Source organism: Penicillium vulpinum (assembly GCF_028829585.1).
Source record: "Penicillium vulpinum strain IBT 29486 chromosome Unknown utg000004l_segment0_segment0, whole genome shotgun sequence".
Lineage (NCBI taxonomy): Eukaryota > Fungi > Ascomycota > Eurotiomycetes > Eurotiales > Aspergillaceae > Penicillium > Penicillium vulpinum.
In genome coordinates, this window is record NW_026643244.1 from 7,243,721 (window position 1) to 7,268,547 (window position 24,827).

The 24,827-nt window shown below is 49.4% G+C and overlaps 6 protein-coding genes across 6 annotated transcripts; 4 read left to right on the forward strand and 2 right to left on the reverse strand.

Annotated features, from left to right (window-relative positions):
* Window positions 1–851: 851 nt before the first annotated feature.
* On the reverse strand, window positions 852–3,068 carry N7479_011261 (uncharacterized protein; the record flags this gene model as incomplete). The annotated part of the gene is made up of 1 exon (XM_057258952.1): window positions 852–3,068. The coding sequence occupies one exon, from the start codon at window positions 3,066–3,068 to the stop codon at window positions 852–854; it is 2,217 nt and encodes a 738-aa protein (XP_057106410.1).
* Window positions 3,069–3,824: 756 nt separating this feature from the next.
* Window positions 3,825–5,129, reverse strand: N7479_011262 (Small GTPase superfamily; the record flags this gene model as incomplete). The annotated part of the gene is made up of 4 exons (XM_057258953.1): window positions 3,825–3,923; window positions 3,995–4,069; window positions 4,120–4,412; window positions 4,472–5,129. The coding sequence occupies 4 exons, from the start codon at window positions 5,127–5,129 to the stop codon at window positions 3,825–3,827; spliced, it is 1,125 nt and encodes a 374-aa protein (XP_057106411.1).
* A 459-nt stretch (window positions 5,130–5,588) lies between these two features.
* N7479_011263 (ribosome biosynthesis protein RRB1) lies at window positions 5,589–7,499 on the forward strand (the record flags this gene model as incomplete). Its single annotated transcript, XM_057258954.1, has 3 exons — window positions 5,589–5,898; window positions 5,963–7,226; window positions 7,284–7,499. Coding segments are annotated over 3 exons (1,599 nt in total), but the record flags the coding sequence as incomplete, so codon positions are not given.
* Window positions 7,500–13,744: 6,245 nt separating this feature from the next.
* amdX (putative C2H2 transcription factor (AmdX)) lies at window positions 13,745–17,380 on the forward strand (the record flags this gene model as incomplete). The annotated part of the gene is made up of 3 exons (XM_057258955.1): window positions 13,745–13,838; window positions 13,893–17,228; window positions 17,295–17,380. 3 exons carry the CDS (start codon window positions 13,745–13,747, stop codon window positions 17,378–17,380), a joined length of 3,516 nt encoding a protein of 1,171 aa, XP_057106413.1.
* A 1,079-nt stretch (window positions 17,381–18,459) lies between these two features.
* On the forward strand, window positions 18,460–20,889 carry N7479_011265 (uncharacterized protein; the record flags this gene model as incomplete). Its single annotated transcript, XM_057258956.1, has 1 exon — window positions 18,460–20,889. The coding sequence occupies one exon, from the start codon at window positions 18,460–18,462 to the stop codon at window positions 20,887–20,889; it is 2,430 nt and encodes an 809-aa protein (XP_057106414.1).
* A 364-nt stretch (window positions 20,890–21,253) lies between these two features.
* Window positions 21,254–24,546, forward strand: N7479_011266 (tethering complex subunit PEP5; the record flags this gene model as incomplete). The annotated part of the gene is made up of 9 exons (XM_057258957.1): window positions 21,254–21,268; window positions 21,320–21,388; window positions 21,446–21,739; window positions 21,798–22,430; window positions 22,481–22,714; window positions 22,766–23,101; window positions 23,152–23,658; window positions 23,709–24,107; window positions 24,169–24,546. 9 exons carry the CDS (start codon window positions 21,254–21,256, stop codon window positions 24,544–24,546), a joined length of 2,865 nt encoding a protein of 954 aa, XP_057106415.1.
* Window positions 24,547–24,827: the final 281 nt, after the last annotated feature.

Consider the following 24,827-nt stretch of genomic DNA (forward strand, 5'->3'; position numbering starts at 1 on the left):
GGGACTGAAATTCAGGTTGCAAACAGATCCAGATATTATTCAGAACTGAGATGTCAAGGACATAGGTGGTTTTTTTCATTCGATTGAGGGCTAATTGGGCTTCAGTTGAGACTTGATGACTTGTCAGGAGGAGAGAAAGACTGTTCGATGGGCTGTGCGTGTCACGCCGTTGATTACTTCTTCTAGGATAATGGCACGGATCTCCTGGGGGAGATCTATCAAGCAAGGCATTGTTGATCAAACACCTGAATGGTTGATGGATGTTGAAGAAGTTGACATATGCGGGGATGGCGGCTGATTTTGGGGGAACTAAAGGGGCTATTTATAAATTTATCAGCCTCAAAAGACAGCCAATTTAGGTATCAACATAGATTTGCTCTTTCACCATCACTCATAATAATCAATCACTCCCCTTCCCTATGCAGCTATCTTTCTTTGTTGAACAAACATTCAATCTTGAGCTCAGTATCTTGCTTTCTTCCAGTTGCTTTGATTCTGTTGTGACCAGTGGTGCTTTTTGTTCTTACAACTATATCAAGCAAGAGACTATATGCCATATTGCAAAACAAAAATTTACATATCAAAGAACATACATATACTAATCGTGAGTAAGGATTGCCTAGACTCTCGGAAGAGATACCTAATAACCTTGAAAATGGTAGAATTGATTAATAAGACACACCTGAAAGTAGGTATCCATCCATGTATATCTGTGAATGTCGCAACCCTGCGAACAAGGTCAAACCGTCAAACCGCCAGAAGACAAACCATACATTAATATTAAAGCACCTGCTGCCCACCTGAATATATCAAACCATCTGCCGCAGATAAGCAACAAGTCCAGTAGAAACCTATCTAACCAACTCCCACTCAGCAACATAAGCCCAACTCATCCCAACCCGGCCAACCTTCTCCTTGAACTCCTGCGCCGTAACAGCACTAGCATCCTTCTGATCCCCGAAGCTAGTCAACACAGCCAACTGCAGCTTCTGACCAGGCGCACCAAGCATACGTGCACTGGGGACATCCACATACCAGAGCTCGCCACCGCCCGCGGGTCCGGAGCCTGATACATGTGTGAAAGGAAGTCTGTCATCCTCTCGTCCGTCCACGCCATGGATCATAAGCAGGAACAAGCCCGCATGCTGGATGTGGCTGTGGCGAGACAGTGTCCAGTGCGGACAGAGGAGACCGAACTGGAAGCGCATTGGACCCGGCGTGCTGATGGAAATGCGCAAGCCTTGTGGTTGGAAGGTCTTGCGGCCGAGAGTGCGCTTGTCGGCATCGCTGTAGACTTTTAGGCCTTCGACGCCATTTGGTCGATCTGGGTCTGTGAGGATATATTCTTCCCAGGTTAGATCGGGACGTCCGTCCTCGCGGAAGAATTGGCGTTTGTTTTCTGGGAAGTGCTTTAGGCCGAACTCTTCGTTCGGAATTGAGAACATCGCTGGTTCAAATCGCTGCTTGTATGTCTGTCCTTCTTCTATTGCTCCTGCGCCCCAACAGGGGTCGATTAGCTTCCATCGGCCTCCGTCGATTTTGACAGCGTTCCAGGCATGGTTGCCTTGGTACGGGGGGGTCCGGGCCCCTGGAGCAAGAGGGGTGTGTCCGTAGCCTTTGCCGTGGCCACCGATTACTATTGCCTCTAGACCAGCGTGGGTGGCTAATGCTGCAAATAGTCCTGCGTAGCCTTCGCAGACTGCCATTCCAGATGAAAGAGTACTGGCTGGTGTGGAGGGCTGCACACAGTGGTTAAAGAAGGCATATGTATCGTAGGAGATGTTATGGTGCAACCACGTAAATATCGCGCGTGCCTTGTCTGTCATGGATGGGAACGGTGCTGTCAACGCATTGGCCAGCCACGCCATATCCTGTGTGGGAAGCGATGCACGAGGGTACTGGGCTGCATGATTATCAGGGCCCGAGAAGTCCCGACATACCAAGCATTCCGTATCTGGCGCGGGGGGTGGGGGACTTGGAGACACGGCTGACCCATTGAAACGTGGCTTGGTAGCCAGAATTTTGGATAGATCCGGACGGGAGCCATGTGGAATTGGTGGCGGAGTTTTGCTGGGTTTGGGAGTCGTATCGCCAAACCCGAGCTGCCTAGCGTCCTTGATCTGCGCGGCCGTTGGCGGAGGAGGTAATGTCTTCCGAATCGGTAGATTGACACTCAAGTCATCACCGGTTCCATTTGTGTCTGCATGTACTGCGGATGGCCGGCGTGCTGGCAGTCGAGGTACTGGGGGTTCCTCTTCCTCATAGCGCGGGGGTGGCCGGCTAGGATTTGGAGACGAACTAGGCCGCGGAGGCTGCGTAGGCCGTGGAGGCTGCGTAGGCCGAGGGGGCTGCGTAGGTCGAGGAGGTTCACTGGGTCGTGGAGGCTGACTTGGAAGAGGGGGAACGGGCGGTTTGGAGCCCGGTAGCGATATTTTGGAGGTCAATCGGGCAGACAGGCTTCCGAAGCTCCTCTTACTACTGATTGTAGGCCGCGGGGGCGGTTCCAAGCTAGCTTGCTCCTTTGGTCGGCGGGGAGGCAATGTAGGCAATTCTGTCTCGCCCCATGCAGGCGCCTTGATGCGATTGCTAACGGTGGAGTTCACCGATGTTGTTGATGTGCCCCGCCCTGCAGTTAGAGCTGTCGACGTTGTCGAATATGACGCATCGGAAGCGACCGACTCAAGGGAGGGTCTGCGCTTTTGGTCCGTCGGTCTGCGCGGTGGTAGCGCAGGGCGAGCTGGTGTAGGAGGAGGCAGGCGACCTAATTTTCGCGTGGGCAGCGGCGGAGGGGCTTTTGGTTTGGGTTTCACTTCAGGCCGGAGCGATTCCATTGAAGGCGCTTGCAGGACCCGCCTCTGGGTTCTCTCATCTGCGGGTTCATTTCCGACAAATGTTCTATCCACCACGGAGCCGACTGCATCGTATGAGGGAGGGTTGTTGGCTGAGGCGCTCCGTTGGGCGTTTGGGCGGTATGGTGGTGGAGGGCCTCCCGGTGGGTGGGCCAGTTGCGACTGGTTGAGGCTGGCGATCCGTTGCTGGATAGAATTCAACTTGGGATCTTCAGTCATGGTGCCTAAGCCTATATTGAGGGGCAAGTCAAGACGTGTCTAGACAAATTTAATAACTTGGGTTGCAGGGTAGCTTGTCCTTGGCTTGGCGGGGGCGAAAGTATGTAGCCTGGTCGGACTCTTCAGACACCCCGGATAATCGTAAATAAATTGTTGCTGATAATTAAATTTCAGCTACCAGAACCCCGGCGAGCAAGACGGGAAAGGCCAGTATTGAAGGAGTAAAGAAAGAAACAAAAAACAAAACAAGAGGCTCAACTAAAGAGGGGGTCAGCCTTGGGGCGATATACGGAGTATCCATGGGTCCAGATCTATATTTGGAACTTCGAGGTACGAAGTACATACATACATCTACAATATGAAAAGATTGCAAACAGAAGAGGTTTGAATGTATTTCCAGAATATCACGATTCGGACTCCCAAACGCCTTAAGCTGGTGAAGTCCTCATCTGGAACACAAAAAAAGCTAGCTACATTCAGAGATGAATGAAGGAAGAAGATGCAGCAAAGAAAATGACAAGGAGAAGGTTAGCAGTTAAAAAATAACAAGCCCCGAGATCTCCAACTGATAGCATGCAACCTGTTCAGAAGAGCCCGAGGCTGTGATACAGACATAAGAAAGGTCAAGTACATCGTTGGAGAAAGGAAAGGGAAATTCACAAAGTGGTAAAGCCGTGAGGGTAGAGGGCCAGCGTCGATCATCAGCAGCGTCACTTCGTCCCAATGTACATCATCGTCAGGGTAAACGGGCAATTCTTAGACATTCTTGTAGAGGAGGAGGGGCTCTCCAACATTCTCGATCTCCGGAATGGTACACTTAAGATCGAATGCCTTGGCAAGAACGATCTTGAAGATCTGCAGTGGGTCAGCATGTGTCTTATCGGGCTTGAAATAAGCCGAACAATAGGATACGGGTCGCAACGTACCTTTTGCACATTGATGCTGTGGCTGGTGCTGCTAAATATCAGACTAGCCTTCATCGCTTTAGCAAATCGCTTGGCCTGTAAATATGTTAGTTGCTGTAGGGAAATAGACGAGGATCACCGAATACCTGAATAGAGATCTCCTCCTGATCCTCACGGGGGAAGTTCACAAAATGATCATATTTGGTCCCCACCAGGAAGGGAATGGCTGTCTTATTGAAGCCACGTCCCTGGCGGTACCACTCCTTAATTGAATTCAACGTACTCTTGCGAGTGAGATCGAACATGAAAAGAATTGCAACAGCGTCATTACAGACAAGCGGTAGCATATTAACAAACTCACGCTGACCACCGAGATCCCAAATCGAGAAAGTGATTTCAGTGTTGCGAATCGAAATTGTCTTTTCCATAAAGTTGACACCTAGACAAGTCCTCAGTTAGAAAGAACAGAGCCACTTGATGAACAGAAATTCAAATTACCCAATGTCTGGATGTAATCCTCATCCCAGCTGCCCTCGACATATTTGACCATCAAACTGGTCTTTCCGATCTGCGCATCGCCTACCATACCAACTTTAATCACCACACTATTCTTGTTGGCCTGGGTGGCTTGGCGCTGGCTGGCATCTTGTTGCTGCAACTGAGAAACGCCAGGGCTGCGTTCTGTACCACTGGAGACTCCAGATCCAGGTCTGGAGTTGGGAACAGGTAGTGCGTGGTGGCTGAGCAATGGAGATGAGTTCTGGCGGGACTGATCGGTATCTTGGGCGGCATATTCGGGGGCAGATTGATGAAAGTCAGTCGATCGCGAGTGGTAATGCGCCTTCGAGTCGCTGTTATAACCATTGTTGATGGCAGCACGGCTGCTTGTGTGGTCGGAAGCCGGCTCTTCGATATTGACCATGACATGTGCAGGCTGTTCCAGAGGTTGGTCCAGAGGTTGTCCGAGAGGCTGCTCCAGAGGCTGCTCCAGAGGCTGCTCGGGCGGAATCTCCTCTCCCAGTCCGTGTGCTTGCTCCTGTACCTGCTGCGTCCGATCCTCCGGGGCAATCTGCTCAGATTGCGCACCGACGGGAACAGCGGGCGCTCCTACGTCAGGTGCAGCAAAAGGCTCCGAATTAAACTTAGGGAACTCCATGGTGTTTCGATATCGTTATCGGGGTAGAATTCAGAAATGCAACCTATTAAACAAGTCCTGATTGTCAGCGTATACCCGGAGGTGTTGGACGGAGGATTTCAGGAGATAACTGACCAGTAACACAGAGGGCTGAAATTCCAGCGCAATCTAGCGAGATTGCATGTGGATTCCTCAAGGGATTGTTTTAAGAAAATTGAAGGAGCCGAGAGCTGTGTCTCGGGAGTTCAAGCGGACAAGGGTTGTCCCTGAGTAAACAGACAGAATTGGGGGGAGGCGGGGGAGGTGACGAAAATCCTAAGCAAAGCAAACAAATGCAGGAACCAGGCTAGAAATGAATGTCAAGTATGTAATTCCTTTTGAAACAACAGGGCCCAGACACATAAATAAGAACGTCCGAGTCCCTCAGGTACCTTCAGCTCGAGGGCGGGCAACTGTGATCTGACGCTAGTCCACGATAGGTTTAGCGTCACTCCCACGCTGTTGCCAAAATTTACGGGAAAAAAAAAGTTCTTATCGCATCCCCTCCTTGGTCTCGACACTCTTATAATTAACACCTTTTCAACGGATTTCAAGATGTCCAAGAGAAGTGCTGAAGTCGACGAGAATACCGCCGCCCTCAAGGCTGGCGATCGGCCAATTGCAGATGCCCCAATGGACGAGGCGGGGGAGTTTGAAGACGAGTTCGAGGATGAATTCGAGAGTGAAGATGAGATCCTAGAAGCCGGAGTGGATGGTCGCCCAGATGCTGAGCGCGAGGAAGAAGAAAAGGGTGCGTATACTCTACCGGAATGTCCGAATTTGTTCAACTGAACTAACCTTTTTAAATATTATAGAAGCTATGGATGTCGACAAGGAGACTTTTATTCCTGGACGAACAAAATTGGCACCCGGAGAGACACTATCGCCCGATCCCTCCACTTATGATATGCTTCACACACTCAGCACACCCTGGCCGTGCCTTTCCTTCGATATTGTGCGCGATTCTCTCGGTGATAACCGCAAGACCTACCCCGCTACTGTCTACGCTGTTACTGGTACACAAGCCGAGGGATCGAAAAAGAAGGACAATGAACTCATGGTGCTCAAGATGAGCGGCTTGAGCAAAATGGAGAAGGACAACGGCGCCGAGTCAGACAGTGACTCGGATGACGACGACATGGGCGAGCCCATCCTCGAGTCCAAGTCAATCCCGCTTGGCTCAACAACAAACCGCATCCGTACCCACCAGACCCCCTCACAGTCCGGTGATTACTCCAAGCCCCCGCAGACTCTCACCGCGACCTGGCTCGAGAACTCGCAAGTTGTTATTCATGATGTTACCGCCCACCTTTCCAGCTTCGATGTTCCCGGCACCATTCTTCCCCCTTCAGCATCTAAGCCTCTTTCCACCCTGCGTATGCACAAGACCGAAGGATATGCATTGGACTGGTCTCCGCTCCAGCCTCTTGGAAAGTTGTTGACCGGTGACAACAACGGATTGATCTACGCTACTACTCGCACCGAAGGCGGCGGCTGGGTTACCGACACCCGGCCATTCACAGGCCACGCTTCCTCAATTGAGGAATTGCAGTGGTCTCCTAACGAGCGCAATGTGTTTGCATCTGCTAGCAGTGACGGTAGCGTCAAGGTTTGGGATGTGCGATCCAAGTCGCGCAAGCCCGCGGTCGACGTCCAGGTCTCCAACACCGACGTGAACGTTATGAGCTGGTCTAACCAGACAGCTCACCTTTTGGCTACTGGTGCCGACGATGGACAGTGGGCAGTCTGGGATTTGCGTCACTGGAAGCCCAATGCCTCGGCGCCTTCTGCTCAGATCACCTCTACCCCCGTTGCATCATTCGACTTCCACAAGGAGCCGATCACCACCATCGAATGGCACCCCTCAGATGACAGTGTGGTCGCTGTTGGTTCCGCAGACAACACTGTCACACTTTGGGATCTTGCTGTCGAGCTGGACGACGAAGAAAGCCGCCAGGCCAACATGGCGGATATTCCTTCGCAACTTCTCTTCGTTCACTATATGGAGGCTGTCAAGGAACTCCACTGGCAGAAACAGATGCCTGGTACGCTCATGGCGACCGGCAGCAGTGGATTCAGGTATGTTATATTCTTGATACTGAGTTATGAAGCAAGCTAACCGATCTCGTTTTATAGTGTTTTCAAGACGATCAGTGTCTAGACGAAGAAAATGTATCTACGCTCCGACTGACTCGGGAATTTCATGTGCCATGTCTTGCTCATATACCATTCGAATTCTGTGGATTTTTTGCTCCTCAATATCATTATGCTCGGAGTTAGACCCTTTCCTTCAGATGGTTAGGGCGGTGAACAAAAAAAGATTTTGTCTTTATATCTGGCATAGTAAATAGAGATATCTTTTCGCGAAATTCCTGGGCAGTAGCGACCGTATCGAAGATATCACTCCCGGCTCTTCCATCGCATCCATGCCAATGACGTTGATATACATTCCTCCATTTAATAGCGGAATTAGGTCCACTAGGCAATTCCGCCAATCGCTCAAGCCGAGGCCAGCGATACTTGGAGGGGCAATCTGCAATGCAAAACATCAGCAGAGCAGTTGCATCGGAAGATACACCCTTACATCAACACTTCTAGGACATAATTCCACGGATTTACCCAGATACGTAACTATCTATTGTCGGCTATTCAAAACACAAAACATACAGAATGTACAGAATGTACAGAATGTACAAGGCGTTAGCAGGGATAACCTGCATCTATGCCAAGTCACTGCGGCCACAGGATGGACCGTGCCAGATCGCCAATGCGCCATTAAATACTATGTATGCAGCCTATTGTATGTGACGTGACTAAGTACATATCTCATGTACATGTAGCTTTTCGGTGCGAGTTGTCCTGGGGCCGAGTCGGGTGCGACGAATCGTTGCCTGGGCCAGTCGGTTCAATGATCCTTCACTGCGATGGTTAGTGTAGGGGGTTTTTATATATGAAAATCAATAGCATTTGGAATTAGAAATACTGAATAATAGATAAGTACGATATACATCTATATATGTACATTATAATCTTGGGAAGATGGAAGATCGACCTTGGCTGTGCATTGTGGCGACGTGGGATGTTTTTCTTTGTGTTGTCACTGTCAATGCAAAAAGACCCACGTTGCTATATTGGACATTTATCGTATGGATATTAGAATGCCATGGCATATGGAGACTGTGGAGTGGATTGACGGTCCAGGTATGACATGCATAAATTCCAATGGAGACTGTTGAGCGCATTTCAATGTTAGACAGTTTACTGTTGTGCTTGTGTTGCTCGGCTCAAGACATCGGAGTCAGTTGAGAAATATATAACTAGAAACAGTGTGTATACACGAACCAGTGTGTGTGTATATGTGTGTGTGTATACCTAACTCCTACACTCCCAAAAAAGCTGACTGCATACTACGCAAGGTACCTCCCGCTAGAAAATCAATCGATCTGATCGACGACATACCGGCCAAGTCTGCTCCTATCCAATCCGCTGGAAAAGAGTACAATCAATTTTTCCTTCGTCATCGTGCCTGCAATAAATACCGCTAATGCACGCCCATGCCAGCCGGTCAATCACATCAGATCTAACCGCTCTCACGTTTGTCGAAGGAGAAACAGGCTAAACTAGCTTCATTTTTGCGACATCGGCTGTGCTCCGGTCAAATAAATATCTCCGATATCAATTTGTCAGGTCCAGCCTCTTTCTTTTTCTCTTATCGGTGAAATCCAGCGGTTTTTTCCGCCTATCGGTAATTGTACTGAAAGAGGATAATGCCTCCTATGTACAAGGGTGTCTAGGTTGGGGTAGTCCTATCTTAGTGTCATAGAATGTTACATTCAATGTACATCCATGTACGGAGTACAAACTGGGTCCTCCGTATTTCGTACCGGGCCTACTAAATATAACATCTTCAAGTCTGAGGCGGATAAACTCCCAGGACTCGCCACAAATGCTTCTCACTTACGGAGTAATGAAAAGCACTGTTCTTAGGTAGGTCCGAACACGCTGACGCAGCCTACAATTGGCAGCTCTCATCCTGTGTGATCTGGCCTTATACCCACACTAAACTTTGATCATCCACGCAGGGACTTGGCCATCCAGTCAGACTGCGAAATTGAGCGCCTGTCCATGCGATGGGAAATCCTTTCCCGAGTATTACTGCATAGCTGTTTCGATCTACACCCAATATAGTATTGCGACTCCCGCCGTACTATCCGGAGAAATAACGTTAGTTCGGACATTATACAAAGTAGTCTTAGCCTTAGCCGTAAGGCGTTATCTGTTATCTGTAGTCATAATAATGATGGAATAAATAGTCCATGTCGTATCAGCCACCTCGTGTTATCACCCCCATAACGTTATCCAGACATACGGCCGAAACCTGTACGAATCAATTGTCAATATTAATCGCTTGTATTCTCCATAGAGGCTTGCGGGAACTCCACTAGTCTCCGTATCATCCGCTATCCACTCTGCTATTCTTTGAATTATTATTGCCTGGATTGTTTCAAATAGATATGTGGTTGGCCAGATCGTGTGCGACATTTGGCTTTCATTATGGCCGGGAGGATTTTTTTTGTTAACTCGGGCTTTGGGTCGTCTTGATGTCCCGGTGATGATCATCCGTGCTGGGGTGTGTTGTTTACGTCTTTTTTTGCCGCTCGATCTGGAATGACGACGGTGGGAGTAGTTAGCCTGGTACCTTTTTATTATTTATGTTTGGTTTCAACAAATTAAGATACATTTAACGTGTTACAAATGTGGTTGGCTTGATACAATAGCTATTCTAGTCCACGATTACAGGTATTAGCGGTTTCATTGTGGACATATATGACGCATGGGGGCGAGACAACTCAGAGCCTCAGGAAATTAAACGGAGGCAAGAATGATCCTCTAATCTGATTCACGTCAATCGGGAAGGTAGCCTCCATATGCTGTATTGACTGTTACTATGTAAGGTCCAAGCCCATGACGACGGCCTTATCTCTGTACAAGGATATTCTTCACCGATAAACGACAATGCCCGGGTAGTATATCCGGTAAGGAAGGAAAAAAACCGAAAAACAAAAAGGCACGGCCTAAAGTCCGATCAGGGGTGTATTCCGCCATCCCGCGTCGATGCCAGCACTGACCACTCCCCCCGTGACAGGGCTAGGACGTGGGCGCTTCGGAGAATTTATGGGGAAATTTTGATAGATATTGACTGAAGTGTTTCATCGTAATTTATTCTAGGAATATTACTACATAAAGACGGGATGGAAAATCATATATACCCGTCACACATATAGATCATCCGCGAAGCGCGGTTACACAATAACGCTTGATGGACTCGACGATGTATGGCTAGCGCTCGTACAAGGATGCTCCTGATACAAGAATGTATACCAGTGTAGGGAGCACTAGTGCCTAAGTGCACAGTATCATTGCATGATTAGGATCAGTGGCGTCTGCCCCTGATTGATGTGCGCCCCGAGCTCACACACGATGCCTTCTTCAATGTGGACCTGTGTCAGGAGATTGGTCGGAGTTGGCGGATGTCAGGGCGAGGCTGGTTTCCTGGGCGATTTATTGGGGCTTGGAATTTTGTCCGTTTAGGCTAGATGTCATTTCTGAATAGCCTCGGTGTTGTTGCGTAACGCCATCTTGGCTGTGTTCACACCGGTGAACTGCGTTTGGGGATTGTGCGATGCTTAAAATTCCCCAGGGTGAGACATGTCTTCAAAAAACAAATCGCCCTGGTTGATCGGTCTTTTTTTTTTTTGGGTATCCATGGAAACTCCGTGGCTCGCTTTCGGAGAGATCGGATATATTGCTCACGGGGTTTAGTACGGTGATTATATTGGATGTGGCTGAAGGCCATTTTCATCTATTCATGCATAGGCGCAAGCAGATTGGAAATGGACCGGATTCCAATGGGTGCCGACGTGCTTAAGGGGGAACTCAGACCCTTGAGTTGCAGCTTATTCACCCGTCCATCTGGGGGGATTGGCCAGTGCCATCCTAACAGTCCGGATGAACCCCAGAATTAATACAGCTTAGAGACAGCTTACTGCGTCGCACCTGGGGGGAGTGGCTTATAACACCGGTGTTTCATTTGTCGCTCGACCGCCCTTGACTTGACTCAGGTCACCTGCAGCTTCCTTAGACTCGCTCTAGTGGGCTAATTTAACTAGTGCATTGTCAAGTCCGGGGCATTCTGCAAACGAGATGTCCGTGCGACCGAATAATTGCAAGGCCTACAACTTCCACTGGTATTCCAGGCATGAGATTCGGAGGGACTTTGAAGTTCCTAGACAAAGAAGGGCTTCCATGTGACATCTTTGTCAGAATGCAAGTCAAAACCTTGGGAACCCGTGGACTTTCCAATGCGTCAACGGATCGTCACCATATAACCCCAGATCTAGCGATCTCATGGTCGACTGCACGCCAATGGCTAGAGTCGCCTCGTTCCCGTAAAAACTCAAAACGGCGTGGCGTAACGTGCGTAGTGAGTCCATACAGCGATGGGAGGGGATTCTAGAAAAACGTTCGAGGGGCAGATTCCGGGGAAACAAATTAAAAGTCTGGGGGAGCCAATCGCCGAAAAAAGGGAAAAAAAAAAAAAAAAAAAAAAAAAAGGCAACCCCCAGATATGTTTCCCAAGGTTATTATTCTCGCCACTAAAGACACTAATAAAGTACAGATGTAGCCGGAGGATATTCCTGGCACATCCAATTGTAGAACGGCATGTTCTCTCTCCGTTTTCATGTCTCTGGGGGAAATCCCCCACATGAACCCTTTTTTTGACTTGGGTTTCCCCCCACAATAATGGCGCATGGCCATACATTATTTGCGGATCTTTCCGCTCAATACCGCCCCCCGGATAGCCCCCAGATTCTTTTTTGGTCTTTTTTTTCTTAAGGGGCCCTTGGAAAAGTAATACAAAGTAAGCCATAAGAATCAAATCAAATAAGTCACGAGGTCTTATAAATTATATATACTTGCATATATTGTACATTAATAATCATATTACACTGTATTATCATGTATTATCCTGTATTATTAACATGTATGGGGCTTGTTATTGCTCAGTCACACTCGGACCCACTCCGATGCTTCCAGGCTTAGATATTCTTTTGAAAATAATAAAACATACATGCAGCCGCGTACATATTATTTCTTTATAATGTACTCCGTACCTCAATGTACACTATAATACTACATAGTACAAAAATCATAAGTTTCAAAACTAATTCCTGAATTCTTTTCTGAAACGAAACATTCCTCAATTGCATTCCACATAGTATCAAATTAGATGTTTCATAACTAAAATAGTTCCTAAAAAGGCACAATACTAGTGAAGTCTGGCGTTACGCCGCTAATCCCAAGAAGGGAAGTAAGTGGAGAGCAACCAATGAATCGCGTTGATAACCAGAGTCAGGAACTAGTGGGCATCCAGTAGACTGTGCGTGTTCATAAGATTCAGTCTATTCCATATTTGGTATCACCCTAGGTAATCGTGGGGGCATCATTGGCAGACAATGTCAGCCCGTGTGGATTGGATCCACCATCTGCTCTCTGTATCGGTACTGTCTGGCGTGCTCGTCTGTCGCTCATCTGCTGTCTGGGTTGTCTGGGCCTGATATCGTCCTAGCTGATAGTTGCCTCGTATGTACCCCCGGTGTACCTCTGTCCTCGGACCTCCTTATCGCCGGTACCTCCACAGTACTTCCCCACTAGTACTTCCCGGTTCGCTCTATATCCGCCACTAATGCCACTACCACGGTGTGTATGTAAGTACCCTGGCCCAGGTACCTCTCGCTCTGCTGTAGAACGACTCTTGAATACTCAACCTTCGGAGGCGATTTCGAACTTCCCAACTACTTCATCTCTCCTACCATCCCTCTTCTTCCCACCTACTTTCTTCCCTTGTGTCGTCGTGGTTTCTTTGCTTATCGACAATTGCTTTATCCGCACTCCGTCGGTTATCTCCGGCTTATCCAACTTTCACCGAGTTGTGAGATCAATTCCCTCAATGGATGCCCGAGTTTAAAGCATACAAAGTCACTGCTCAAGCTCCAAACAGTGTGATGTGAGTGATCTGGTCCAAGTGCTATGTCTAAGCGTCACCTGCGTTTGGTCCGGTTCGCTCATGTTTCCAACACCCAACAGACATCACAACACTAGGCTCCATACCCAACATATCGGTTTCAGGTCTCCCCATATCCTGCAATCGAAACCTCATTCAACCATTATTTTCAGGCACACAGCGAATCCTCCGATAGACTGTAAATTTGTTTTCCATTATTGGTGCGTCCCCGTTCATCTCACGGCAAGGTTCCTGATAGCCTGCTTCGGTACCTTGGGTCGCTGCGATAGCACCCTCTACGCATCATATGAGACAAATGCTGACTTGATGTCATTTGGATGGAACAGTCGTTAATGCAACACATTGTACAAATTTGAAACTTCAAATATCGTGACGCGCGACCTTGGCTCAATCATAAGATTGACGCAGACCTCTTCTATCCCTTAGCAATTACCCCCACGTTGCAACGCCCCCCCCTCCTCCAAGACCAGTGATCAACACTCCGGTCTGTGAGGAGTTCCTGAAGAAAAGAATGCTATTGGATGCTATGGTTGGACAAGATCGGGACCATAGCCCAAAAGTGGTGGACCTTGCCAGTATCCACGAAATTCCGGGAAATATGCCTGGTGAGTTTGGCTGAGACGATTCCCGATGTGCAATTCTTACCCATATATCTGTAGCTCCAAAGGAGTCAAAGAAGCAGACCGACCTAAATGGCCAAACGGGTGCCAATGGCAACATTCCACCCCCTAAAACAGACAAGCCTCGGCCCCACGTCTGCACCACCTGCGGTCGCTCGTTCGCGCGATTGGAGCACCTCAAACGCCATGAGCGCTCCCACACAAAGGAAAAGCCATTCGAGTGTCCGGACTGCGCCCGGTGTTTCGCTCGGCGCGATCTGCTCCTGCGACACCAGCAGAAGCTACACATGACCACCACGCCATCTTCTCGACCAAGAAACGGTCGCCGTGAGAGCACCGGCGCTGCACCCGGTGCTAACCGGGTTCGCAAGAACTCCATCGCCAATAGTTCATCTGCGTCGATGCGCCCGAGGGCTAACACTATCAGCCACGTTGATGGGGCAGCTTTGGGTATTCCCGGTGCCGGTAATCCGTCATCTGCGCCCACTCAATCGGGTCACGCATATCACCCTAGCCTTAGTTCTTCTGTCGGCTCAAGCATGGATTATAGGGGATTCGGCTCTGGACACCCTTCGATGAACGGGCTTGCGAAGATCGAAACTTCCGGTCTTCCCATGGACATGTCTGGAGGACTTCGGACTGCTCCCGTGTATGGGAGCTTCGATACCGGTATTGATGGCATGCTCATGGGTCACGGTAGCACTATCAACCCAGCGCAATTACACTTTGCAGGATCCCCGCAAGGCTTTGGCGATTCGCCTTCATCTCCATTCGGTCACTATCACAATGGACTTCCACAATCTGCGGACCCCATGATGGATGATGAGATGCAGCACTTTGACTGGATGAACGGCTTTGACACAGGTGTGGTTATGGGAAATGGCAACGACTCGGTTATCGACGAGTCCTCGCCATCAGCAATGAGTACCGGTAGCCAGAGCGGAATCAGCGAGGCCATGCTGGATGGGCCTAATCGCATTCCCATCTCCAACGGTTGGCACAACCCTTTCCCTGCCCATCACCCGGCCAATCAGTTCGCGATCGACTTTTCCCCGACGACGTTGAATGACTTGGGGATCCCCCCAGAGACGGTGTCGCCCAAGTCTCTAATGGCCCAGAATCCGTTTGCTGAAACGTACGCTACCCCTCCATCTATGACCTCGGTCGGCCAGCCCATCATGGGAGGACATTCGCAGAGTATGTTTTCATCCTCTCTGGCAACACACGGAGAACCTCCTAATCCTCTCAACGTTCCTTTCACGAATAGTGCCCTTCGAAATGAACATTCACCAGTCTCAACGGATACATTTACAGACTCCACACGACAGGCTCTATTAGCGAGCATGTCGACCCCCACTGGCTTCAATCATCGCAAGTATTCCCAGCCCGCAAGTGGACTTTTAAACAGTCGCGAACTGTTCGCCCGCTCGACTGGCTTCAACAGCTCCAGTCAACTGCCCAGTACCTCGGACTTGCAGCGGTACATTTCGGCATACATCACCTACTTCCATCCCCACAATCCGTTTCTCCATATTCCTACCCTCAATTTCCAAGCCCCCCAGTACACGAACAACCTGCGCACGCCAAGCGGACATCTCAATCTTAGCTCGACCGGTGTCGCTGGAGGCGGCGGTTGTCTGATCCTATCTATGGCAGCTATCGGTGCCCTGTACGAACACGATTCTGCTGCCTCCAAGGATCTCTTCGATGCCGCGAAAAAGATGATCCAGTTGTACCTCGAAGAACGACGAAAGGCCGATATGTCTGCTGCTCTCGATCGTTCAAATTCCTCCCGCGATAGCTCAGTACATAATACCCCGCTTTGGCTCGTGCAGGCGATGCTCTTGAACGTGGTATACGGCCACACCTGTGGTGACAAGACATCGGCAGACATTGCCAGCACGCACTGTGCTGCTTTGGTCAGCTTAGCACGCGCAGCCGAATTAACGCACCACCTGGATCCCAAGAACCTGCCGCAAGATCATCTCACTGTTGGTACCAACGCAAATGATTATCCCGGCGACATAGAAAACTGGGCGTCCTCGTCATTTAGTCAACCGAAGGAGCGCCGAGATTGGCTGAATTGGAAGCTTGTAGAGGAACGGAAGCGTACCCTCTACGCCATCTTTGTTCTTTCCAGCTTTCTCGTCTCCGCCTACAACCATGCACCTGCACTCACAAATTCGGAAATCCGCCTTGACCTTCCCTGTGACGAGGATCTCTGGGCGGCGGAATCACCTCAGGCCTGGAAGCAGATGGGTGGCCAAACAGCCTCGAAGAAGACCTTGCCATTTTCTGCTGCTTTGACGTCCCTTCTGACCGCCAGCCAACGAGAACAGAATCAATCGGCAAACCTGTTCTACAACTCGGACGATCTGTCTAATTCTGAAAATCGCCCAAGTACTTTCGGCTGTTTGGTTCTTATATACTCGCTACACAACTATATCTGGGAAACCCGCCAAAGGCACATGGGTCGACAATGGACCACCCAGGAGACCGAGGCTATGCAATCCCACATCGAGCCCGCTCTACGGGCATGGCAAGCGGCATGGGCTAGCAACCCTGTCCACAGCCTAGAGCGACCGAATCCGTTCGGGGCTGGACCATTGTCTGCAGATAGCATCCCCCTTCTAGATTTGGCCTATGTTCGATTATTTGTCAACCTAGGCCGATGCAAAGAGGCATTCTGGCAACGCGATTGGAACGGCATGGCAGATGAGCTCGCACGCGGCGCTGAAATTTTCCAGCATTCAGATTCTGCAATGAACGACGTTGTGGACCCGTCTCTCACAGGTCAACTTGATGCGAGACGAGACTCCATCGCTGACCTAGGAGTATCAGATCTAGCCATCTCCAAGACACCGACGCAAGGCGAGCCCATGCAGACCCTCTCCAACATCTACAAGATTGGCCAATCAAAGCGTGAAAAGCATCTGCGCAAAGCAGCGTTCTACGCAGCAGATTCCATCTCTATGTCAGATCGTCTGGGTAACACCTTTGCCGAGTTCTCGTCGCGCGAACTACCCATCCAGTGCGCGATGTGCGCTTTCGATTGTGCACAGGTACTAGCGGAGTGGATCACAACTGTTCAAGAACGCGTGGGCCCCTACCTTGGTATCCTAGGCCGCGATGATACCGACTTGACTCAAGTACCTGGAGTCATGTTACTAGAAGACGAGGATTGCAAGCTGGTGGATAAGATCAAGGAGATCCTGGGGAGTATTGAAATGAAAATGCAGCGCAAGGTTCAAAATGGCAATTCCATGTCTGCGCTGAGTGTCGTGCAACGACTACCTAGTGTCGTGGAAGGGGGATACGGATGTAAAATATTGATTGCGACAGCCAGTCTCTTGGAAAGAGCTGCTGTCTGGCCAGGTTAGTTTCTATCATCCCTCCTCCCAACCCTACACAAACCAGAACCATTCTCACACCCATCCGCAGTGACGAAACTGATGGCCCGTTCTCTGGAAGCCCAAGCCATGCGAATGAAGGAGCGTACCGAGCACTCCGTGATGATGACCATTTAATGACTGCCCCCTTATTGCCTTGTTTGAATGTCGAATGTTTCATATCTAGTTCCCCCATTTCTCCAACTCATGTTTCCCATTCGCGCGCGCCCGTGTATCATGAATAAACAATCCAAGGCAACCAACCCCATCTCATTGAAGCATGTGTGTGTATCTGCACCAATCACCCGCACTCATCCCCTCGCCCAGCTCTGCTCCCTCCCATTTCCCCCCTCACGCTACATGCGTGTACCGCCCTTGATACCCTGCTCTGAGACTTCGATTCTGTGTCATAGACAAATTGCCTGCTCATCTCATATCATTTCCCCACTTGCTAGCGTTCTTGCTTTATTTGTACCTTGCTGTGGCGTGATGATTGATGGAGTGTGGCCTTTTTTTTGTGTCTCTTTTCATATAGTCTTGCTGTTTTCGGTCGAGGGTGAGATCCTATTCTTTTTTTCTGTGCGGTGTTTGATTATCCAGAGTTTTACTTCGTGTGAATATCATTTACCTTCTCCCTTCTTTTATAGTTGTTTTTATAGTAATAGTTTGAGGTAGACTGCTAGATTATGAGCTATATACAAAGTATGTCAATTAGAAGAGCTATAGCTAGCTGCCCTATGATTTTGTCTTGATCGAAATTGCTGCACGGAGTACGGAGTACTTGTAGTAGAATTGACTGCTTTTGACATTTTAAGCTATTATTCGACAACTTTTCGCTTTTTGCTTCTGGTTAGATGTTGCGAATCACAGAAAGGTAATATGTGCTGTTTAGTTTCCAATTCCAACGAGCGCTAAGTCTTTTACATCGACTTCTAGCTGGTCCGATCGGGTAACGATGATGACATAACATTTCCCCACCGCCACCCACGGGTGAGCACGTTGCTGGGGCATCAAACGCGTTAAGTGGTTTTCGCGTTAGGCAGACTCATCTCTGGCAGATACATCTGCCTGGTGTCAATTGTCAACCGTATATGGTCGGCCTACCGCTATACCAGAAATGAATACAACCTCCAAGCATCAGCCCAAAACACCTCCATCGCAGTGTTTAACTACCGCGGCTTCTCCTCCCAGCAAATAATCTCCGAAACCCGACCCCAATGCCCTATCCACGGCCCGTCTCCCCGGTCTCCCTCGAAACGTGCGTGCCTTCGTCCTCCGAGCTAGATCCAGATGACCTGTTTGCCTCCGATGATGAGCTGGATGATATCGCCCGAGCTGCAAAGCGTCAGCGGATCGAGAAGTTGGCGGAGTCTCATCTACAGGGGAAACCGCTGTTCATTCTCTCCGCGTCGTTGCGAGGCCCATTGAATGATGGATGGAAAAATCCATGGAAGAAGAACAGGACGCATGGGGCGGGAACATCAGCGCGGATTTTGTCGAATCGCAAAACAAATATCCCTGAGCGCGTGGTCCAGGAAACTGACTTGCGGGCTCCGAAGTATCGAGAGGGTCTATCTGTTGGTGGTCATCGCCCAGAGATTCCTGCGACGTCATTCAACTCCCCAATGTCATCGGTGCAAGCCGAAGCCCGTTCTTCACCTGCTAAATCATCACGGAGGCAATCCAAGGAACCCACCCCGTGCACTGGGCCTGGTGGACAAAATGGAACATTGCGACGGTCTTCCACAAAATTAAAGGAGCCCCAATCAAGGGAAACACCATCATCGGTAGTTGAAGACCAGTCAATAATACCGCCTAGGACAGCGGAATGGCTGAAAAAGGATCGGAGGCTCATGAACTTCACAAAGTTCGAACCGCCGAGCTCACCAACAATATCCGTTGCTTCTCGTCAGTCGGATAAGATCCGTCGGCCGATGCTTCGCCCTGTTCAAGTACAGGTTCCACAGACGCCGGCCTCTCCAGTGAAATACCCTCCTATCAAAACTGTTCCAGCGAAGACAGCGCAGAGTGTTCGTGCGAATTCGAGTAAACACCTATCCCCACGGTCGACTTCGGCCGCCTCAAGTTCACCTAAAGCCCCTGGTATGCCCAAATTATCGCCATTCCAACAATATCAACGATCTCACTTGCCGCTGGAATCGTCTCTCCGGATCGTTAATTCCTCTTCTCAGCTGCCGAGATTTGAATATCGGAGGTGGCTTCGACAAAATTCGAGTCAACAGGAAAAGAATTCTCCTATGCATGATGAAAGTATCCTGCAAGAAGAGACTTTCTTGCAGGAGGATAGCCCTCTGAAAGAAAAATCCATAATCAATCCCGCATCCGTCAGGTCTAGTCCTGCTAGGGCTCAAGATCAAGCATTGGATCCTGCTGAACCTACACCCCTGGCTCCTGAAGAAGTAGCAGTTTCTAATGAGGACTCTACAACAAAAGATAAAAGCCAGAAAACTTTGTCGAAAGAAACTAGGTTCGCAGATGAGGAAGTCCTCATAGAGGACAATGTTGCGGCGGAAGAAGTCGCAAGGGAAGATGGCGATGTCACCGAGGAAGAGACCGCAACAGAAGATGCTGAAAATGAGGATGATACATCGACATTCCAAAACACAGCTCCATCTGCGCCAACCGAACAGAACACGTACAATGATCTCCCTTCTGCTCAACAAGTGCCAGCACCTTTGGGGTTGTCAGATCGGGTAATATCATTGCATTCAACAGCTTTACCAAAAGAAAATTCAGGGCAAGACTCACCCCCAAGCCCTGATACCCAACTTTCGACGCAGGCTGCCCTTTTACATGCCCAGAAGTCCTTTCAAGATGATCTGGATAGTCCAGAATATTACAAACAACATACACCGAATCCAGATCGCATAGTGCATTCACCCAATGCTTCGCTTCACTCAGCAAATTTCACTCCATTCTACCGTCTAGAAGAGTCAATTCGACGTGATCTAGAGCGGAGTTCTAGATCAATGAACAAGGACGGGATGCACGCAATGAGCACGCAATTCATGCTTGATGCTGCTACACCTTTCAATTTCAGCACTGAGCAAGCTGGTCACGATCGGAGTTTGAAACCTACCAACAGAAATATGACGCAACCAATGAATACCCAGTTCATACTTGATGCAGCTACACCTTACGTTTTTAGCACAGAAAAGAGACAGCGTGCGTCTCGGCCAGACTCAGGCTCGCCTACGACGAGAGACTCCAAGAGAAAAAGGATGGCCAATATTGGAAGCCCCTGCCCTTCTACTAGGAGTCAACCAACATCTCCCAACAACGAATATCACACTGCGGAATCCCAATCAGGTGAAGATGAAGATAGTCCACAATCAGTAGCTCAACAGTTAGATCATCAACAAACTTACCAATCTGCCACAGAGGGTGCCTCCTTGCCCCTCAACCTAAGTGAATCGGCTCCAACAACAGGCCAGGATGGACAAGGTGTTCACCAGGGAATGGAGACGTTTAATCTCAGTCAGGCAATCGCAGATGCTGGTAGCTGGCTTCAGCAAAGTTTTGATTTCATGAAGGACACCGGTCAGTCGAGCCAGAATCTCAAGGTGATTCCTACTTCTGGCGTGCAGTGTGCCTCTTCCCCTTTGAACATGGACCTCTCTCAATAACGAGAGTCCCTTAATGCTATTACGGCTAGCCCTTTCGCTTCTTGTTCTTTCCATTTTTCCATCTTCCCATCATACATAGCGTGTTGGAAGCTCCAGCTTGGTAGCGAAGTTGTTTCGAGGTCTCATAGCATATATTGGTACATTTTCATTTAGCAATACATATTAATTTTGGTAATTGCATAACTGGTTACATATTTAGACATGACAAAAGCTACAAACTACACCAGAAACACCCGTGGACAATCATTTGCAGCGGCGAAGCCTGGCCGTAGATCGACGTCAGGAACCAAGTGGCCCGAGCGCCAGCGGGGAGAGCTCCGAACCGCATCGTTACCTTCCACATCTCAATCAATGGCGAGCCGAGATGGCGCTGACATCAGTAAGAGGCTAGAATCCCCTACTAATGCATCGCAGCTGACAGGATGAACAGTGGAAAGCATTCAACTTCATCGACGTGTCGCCGGTGAAGCTACCAGAGGACAGCTCCTCAATCTTCAATGTAAGGCCTCGACCTTCCTCTCCTCCAGCCCACACCATATCTAACAGTCGCCCCTAGAGCGATCTCTCGAGTATCTGCACCGGCTCTGCAAATATCTTCGTTGGCACTACTGATGGCTTCGTCCACATCGTCTCCTCGGCCTTCCGCATCGTGCGATCGTTCAAGGCTCACGATACCGGCTCCATTACGCACATGCGACAGATAACCGATACCGCTCTGCTAGTCACCGTCGCAGAGGATCTTTCTAATGAGCCGGTTCTGAAGGTCTGGGCGCTAGATACAGAGAAGAAAGATGGCGGCCCGCGGTGTCTGTCAACGGTCTCCGTGCAAAATGCCAGGAGACAGTTCCCGGTACGTTTGCATTCGAAGCAATAATAAACGAGGTCAATACTTACTTACAATGGTATAGATATCGGCTTTCGCAGCCGTCGACGACCTCTCACAGGTAGCTGTGGGTTTCGCGAACGGATCCGTGACGATCATCCGGGGCGACCTAATCCACGACCGTGGCGCACGACAACGGATCGTATTCGAGTCTGAAGAACCAATCACCGGCCTAGAAACGCAAATCGGCGCTGTCACAACCCTCTACATTTCGACAACGAGCCGCATCTTGACTCTGGTCATCGCCGGGCGAGGACAAGGCCAGCCTGCGCGCGTTTTGGAAGATACAGGCTGCGGCTTAGGATGCATGACGCTAGACAAAGAGGGCGGGGATATTCTCATTGCTCGCGAGGAGGCGATCTTTACGTACGGTCCGCGGGGTCGTGGTGCAAGCTATGCGTTCGAGGGCCCGAAGACGTCCATTGATGCTTTCCGTGACTATGTCGCTCTCGTCTGTCCGCCCAAGGCTGGGACTAGCAAGTCAGATCCGCTAAGGAAGTACACTGCTAGTCCGGCTGAGGAGATCTTTGGCACGGCCACGTTCACACTCCTCGATACTGATCTCAAGTTCATCGCGCATAGTGAAGCGCTGGTGTCACCCATGAAACGTATTTTCATGGAATGGGGTGACTTGTTTCTTCTTACAACAGACGGAAAGGTATGTGGATGGTATGATATTGTGTCGGTCTTTCCTTTAACCTCTTTTAGATCTTCCGTTATCGGGAAAAGACCCTCCAGCAAAAGCTCGAAATCTTATATGAGCGCAATCTCTACATCCTTGCTATTAACCTTGCGCAAAAGATTGGGATTGATCCGTTACAACAGAATGCTATCTATCGCAAGTATGGTGACTTTTTGTACCAGCGGGGGGACTATGATACCGCTATGCAGCAGTATCTCCGGGCCATTGATAATACTGAACCTTCTCAGGTCATTCGCAAGGTCAGTGAGGATCGGAATTCGGCATTGGTCTCTTACTAATGATTCCTGCAGTACTTGGACACCCAACGTATTCACAACTTAATTGAGTACCTTGAAGAGCTACATGACCATGGCCGGGCCACGGTTGATCATACAACGCTCCTTCTGAACTGCTACGCAAAGCTCAAAGACACAAGCAAGCTAGACTCATTTATCAAAGCTCCTGGTGAGCTGAAATTCGACCTTGAAACAGCCATTGCGATGTGCCGTCAAGGCGGATACTATGAGCAGGCAGCCTACCTTGCAACAAAGCATGGCGAGAACGACATGGTCATCGATATCCTAATCGAAGATTCTAAAAAGTATGCGGAGGCAGTGGAATACATTTGGCGGTTGGATGCTGAACTGGTATGTCTCAACTGCGTATCATCTAGAGGAAGGAAGCTAATACGTGCTAGGCCTATCTCAATTTGATGAAGTACGCGCGAGTATTACTGACGCATTGCCCTGAGCGAACATCAGAGCTTTTCAAGGCTTACTATTCCGGCCAGTACCGGCCACGCACGGAGGTAGAACAGCCATCAAAGCCCCAAGAACAGACAACCAGCACAGTGCAAAGTCTTGCGGCGCTTCTTCCTTTGCGGTATATGCATGTTGGCACCGGAACACAAACTCCGGCCGAAGTCCCTGAACCGGCGACAAATGAAGACAAGGTTGAAGATTCTCCGCCAGATTATGACATTCCCAAGCCACGAACAGCCTTCTCTGCATTTGTGGATCACCCCAAAGAATTCATCGATTTCCTCGAGACTTTGGTGCAGCAGCCGGACTTGAAGCAGGATGCCAAAGTTGATCTTTTCACAACCCTGTTTGAGATGTACCTGGATACAGCAAAGGGGAAGAAGGATGCAACCGAAAGACAGGAATGGGAGACCAAAGCGAAGAAACTAATCGAAGGGAAAGACGTGAGTTATCCTATCATCTATTTCTCACCTCTTATATCTAACCGACCTAGATCCCGATCTCCACATCCAATGTGCTTCTCCTCTCCGATCTGTCAAACTTCAGGGAAGGATCTACCCTCGTTCGCGAGCAAGAAGGTCTCCGTCTCGACATTTTCCGTTCCTTCACTTCAGCAAAGGATACACAAGGCGCTATCAAAGCGCTACGCCGGTACGGGCCCGACGAGCCCCAACTCTACGTCGACGCATTGACATACTTTGCCTCGAGTCCCAAAATCCTCGAAGAAGCAGGCGACGAGCTAGACGCAGTCCTGCAGCGCATCAATCAAGACGGCCTCCTCTCCCCATTGCAGGTGATCCAAGCCCTCAGCAATAACGCAGTAGTAACAATGGGTCGCGTGAAGAAGTATCTCAGCGATAACATCGACCGCGAACGCAAAGAAATCACCACCGTAAGCTCCCCCATACCCCCTCCTATTCAGCGAATATCAAAACTAACCTCTCCCCCTCCAGAACCGCCGCCTCATCACAAGCTACAAGTCCGAAACAGAAACCAAACAACAAGAATTAGACAACTTGACAACTCAACCGGTAGTCTTCCAATCCCGCCGCTGCCAATCTTGCGGCGGAACACTCGACCTCCCAACAGTCCACTTCCTCTGCAGGCACTCCTTCCACGAACGCTGTCTGAACAACGTCGACGAAGACGCACAGTGTCCCGTATGCGCCCCGACTAATGCAACTCTGCGCGCTATCCGGCAACGACAGGTTGAGTCGGCGGATCAGCATGATTTGTTCAAGGGGGAGTTGTCTCGCTCGCGGGATCGATTTGGGGTTGTCAGCGAGTTCTTCGGGAGGGGGATTATGAGGCCGCAGAGTACTATGGAGTAAGATGGGTGGAATGGATTGCGCTTAGTTTAGATATGCTTTTCTTTTTATTCTTTTCTTGGGCTTGTTTATATGGAGCTAGTTGATTCGTTTGATACCTCGATCTTTGTTAATTAGATCAAGTTGTTTCTCTTACTGGTAAATATGGTAGATACATAGTAGGATAGAAGTACATCTTTATATGGTGTCTCCAGTTGCTCCTAATGTTGTTTATCATCGATTACTGATTGTAGATATCTACGATCTAAGAACCACTTTGAAGATTGAAAAAACAAGGTTTATGT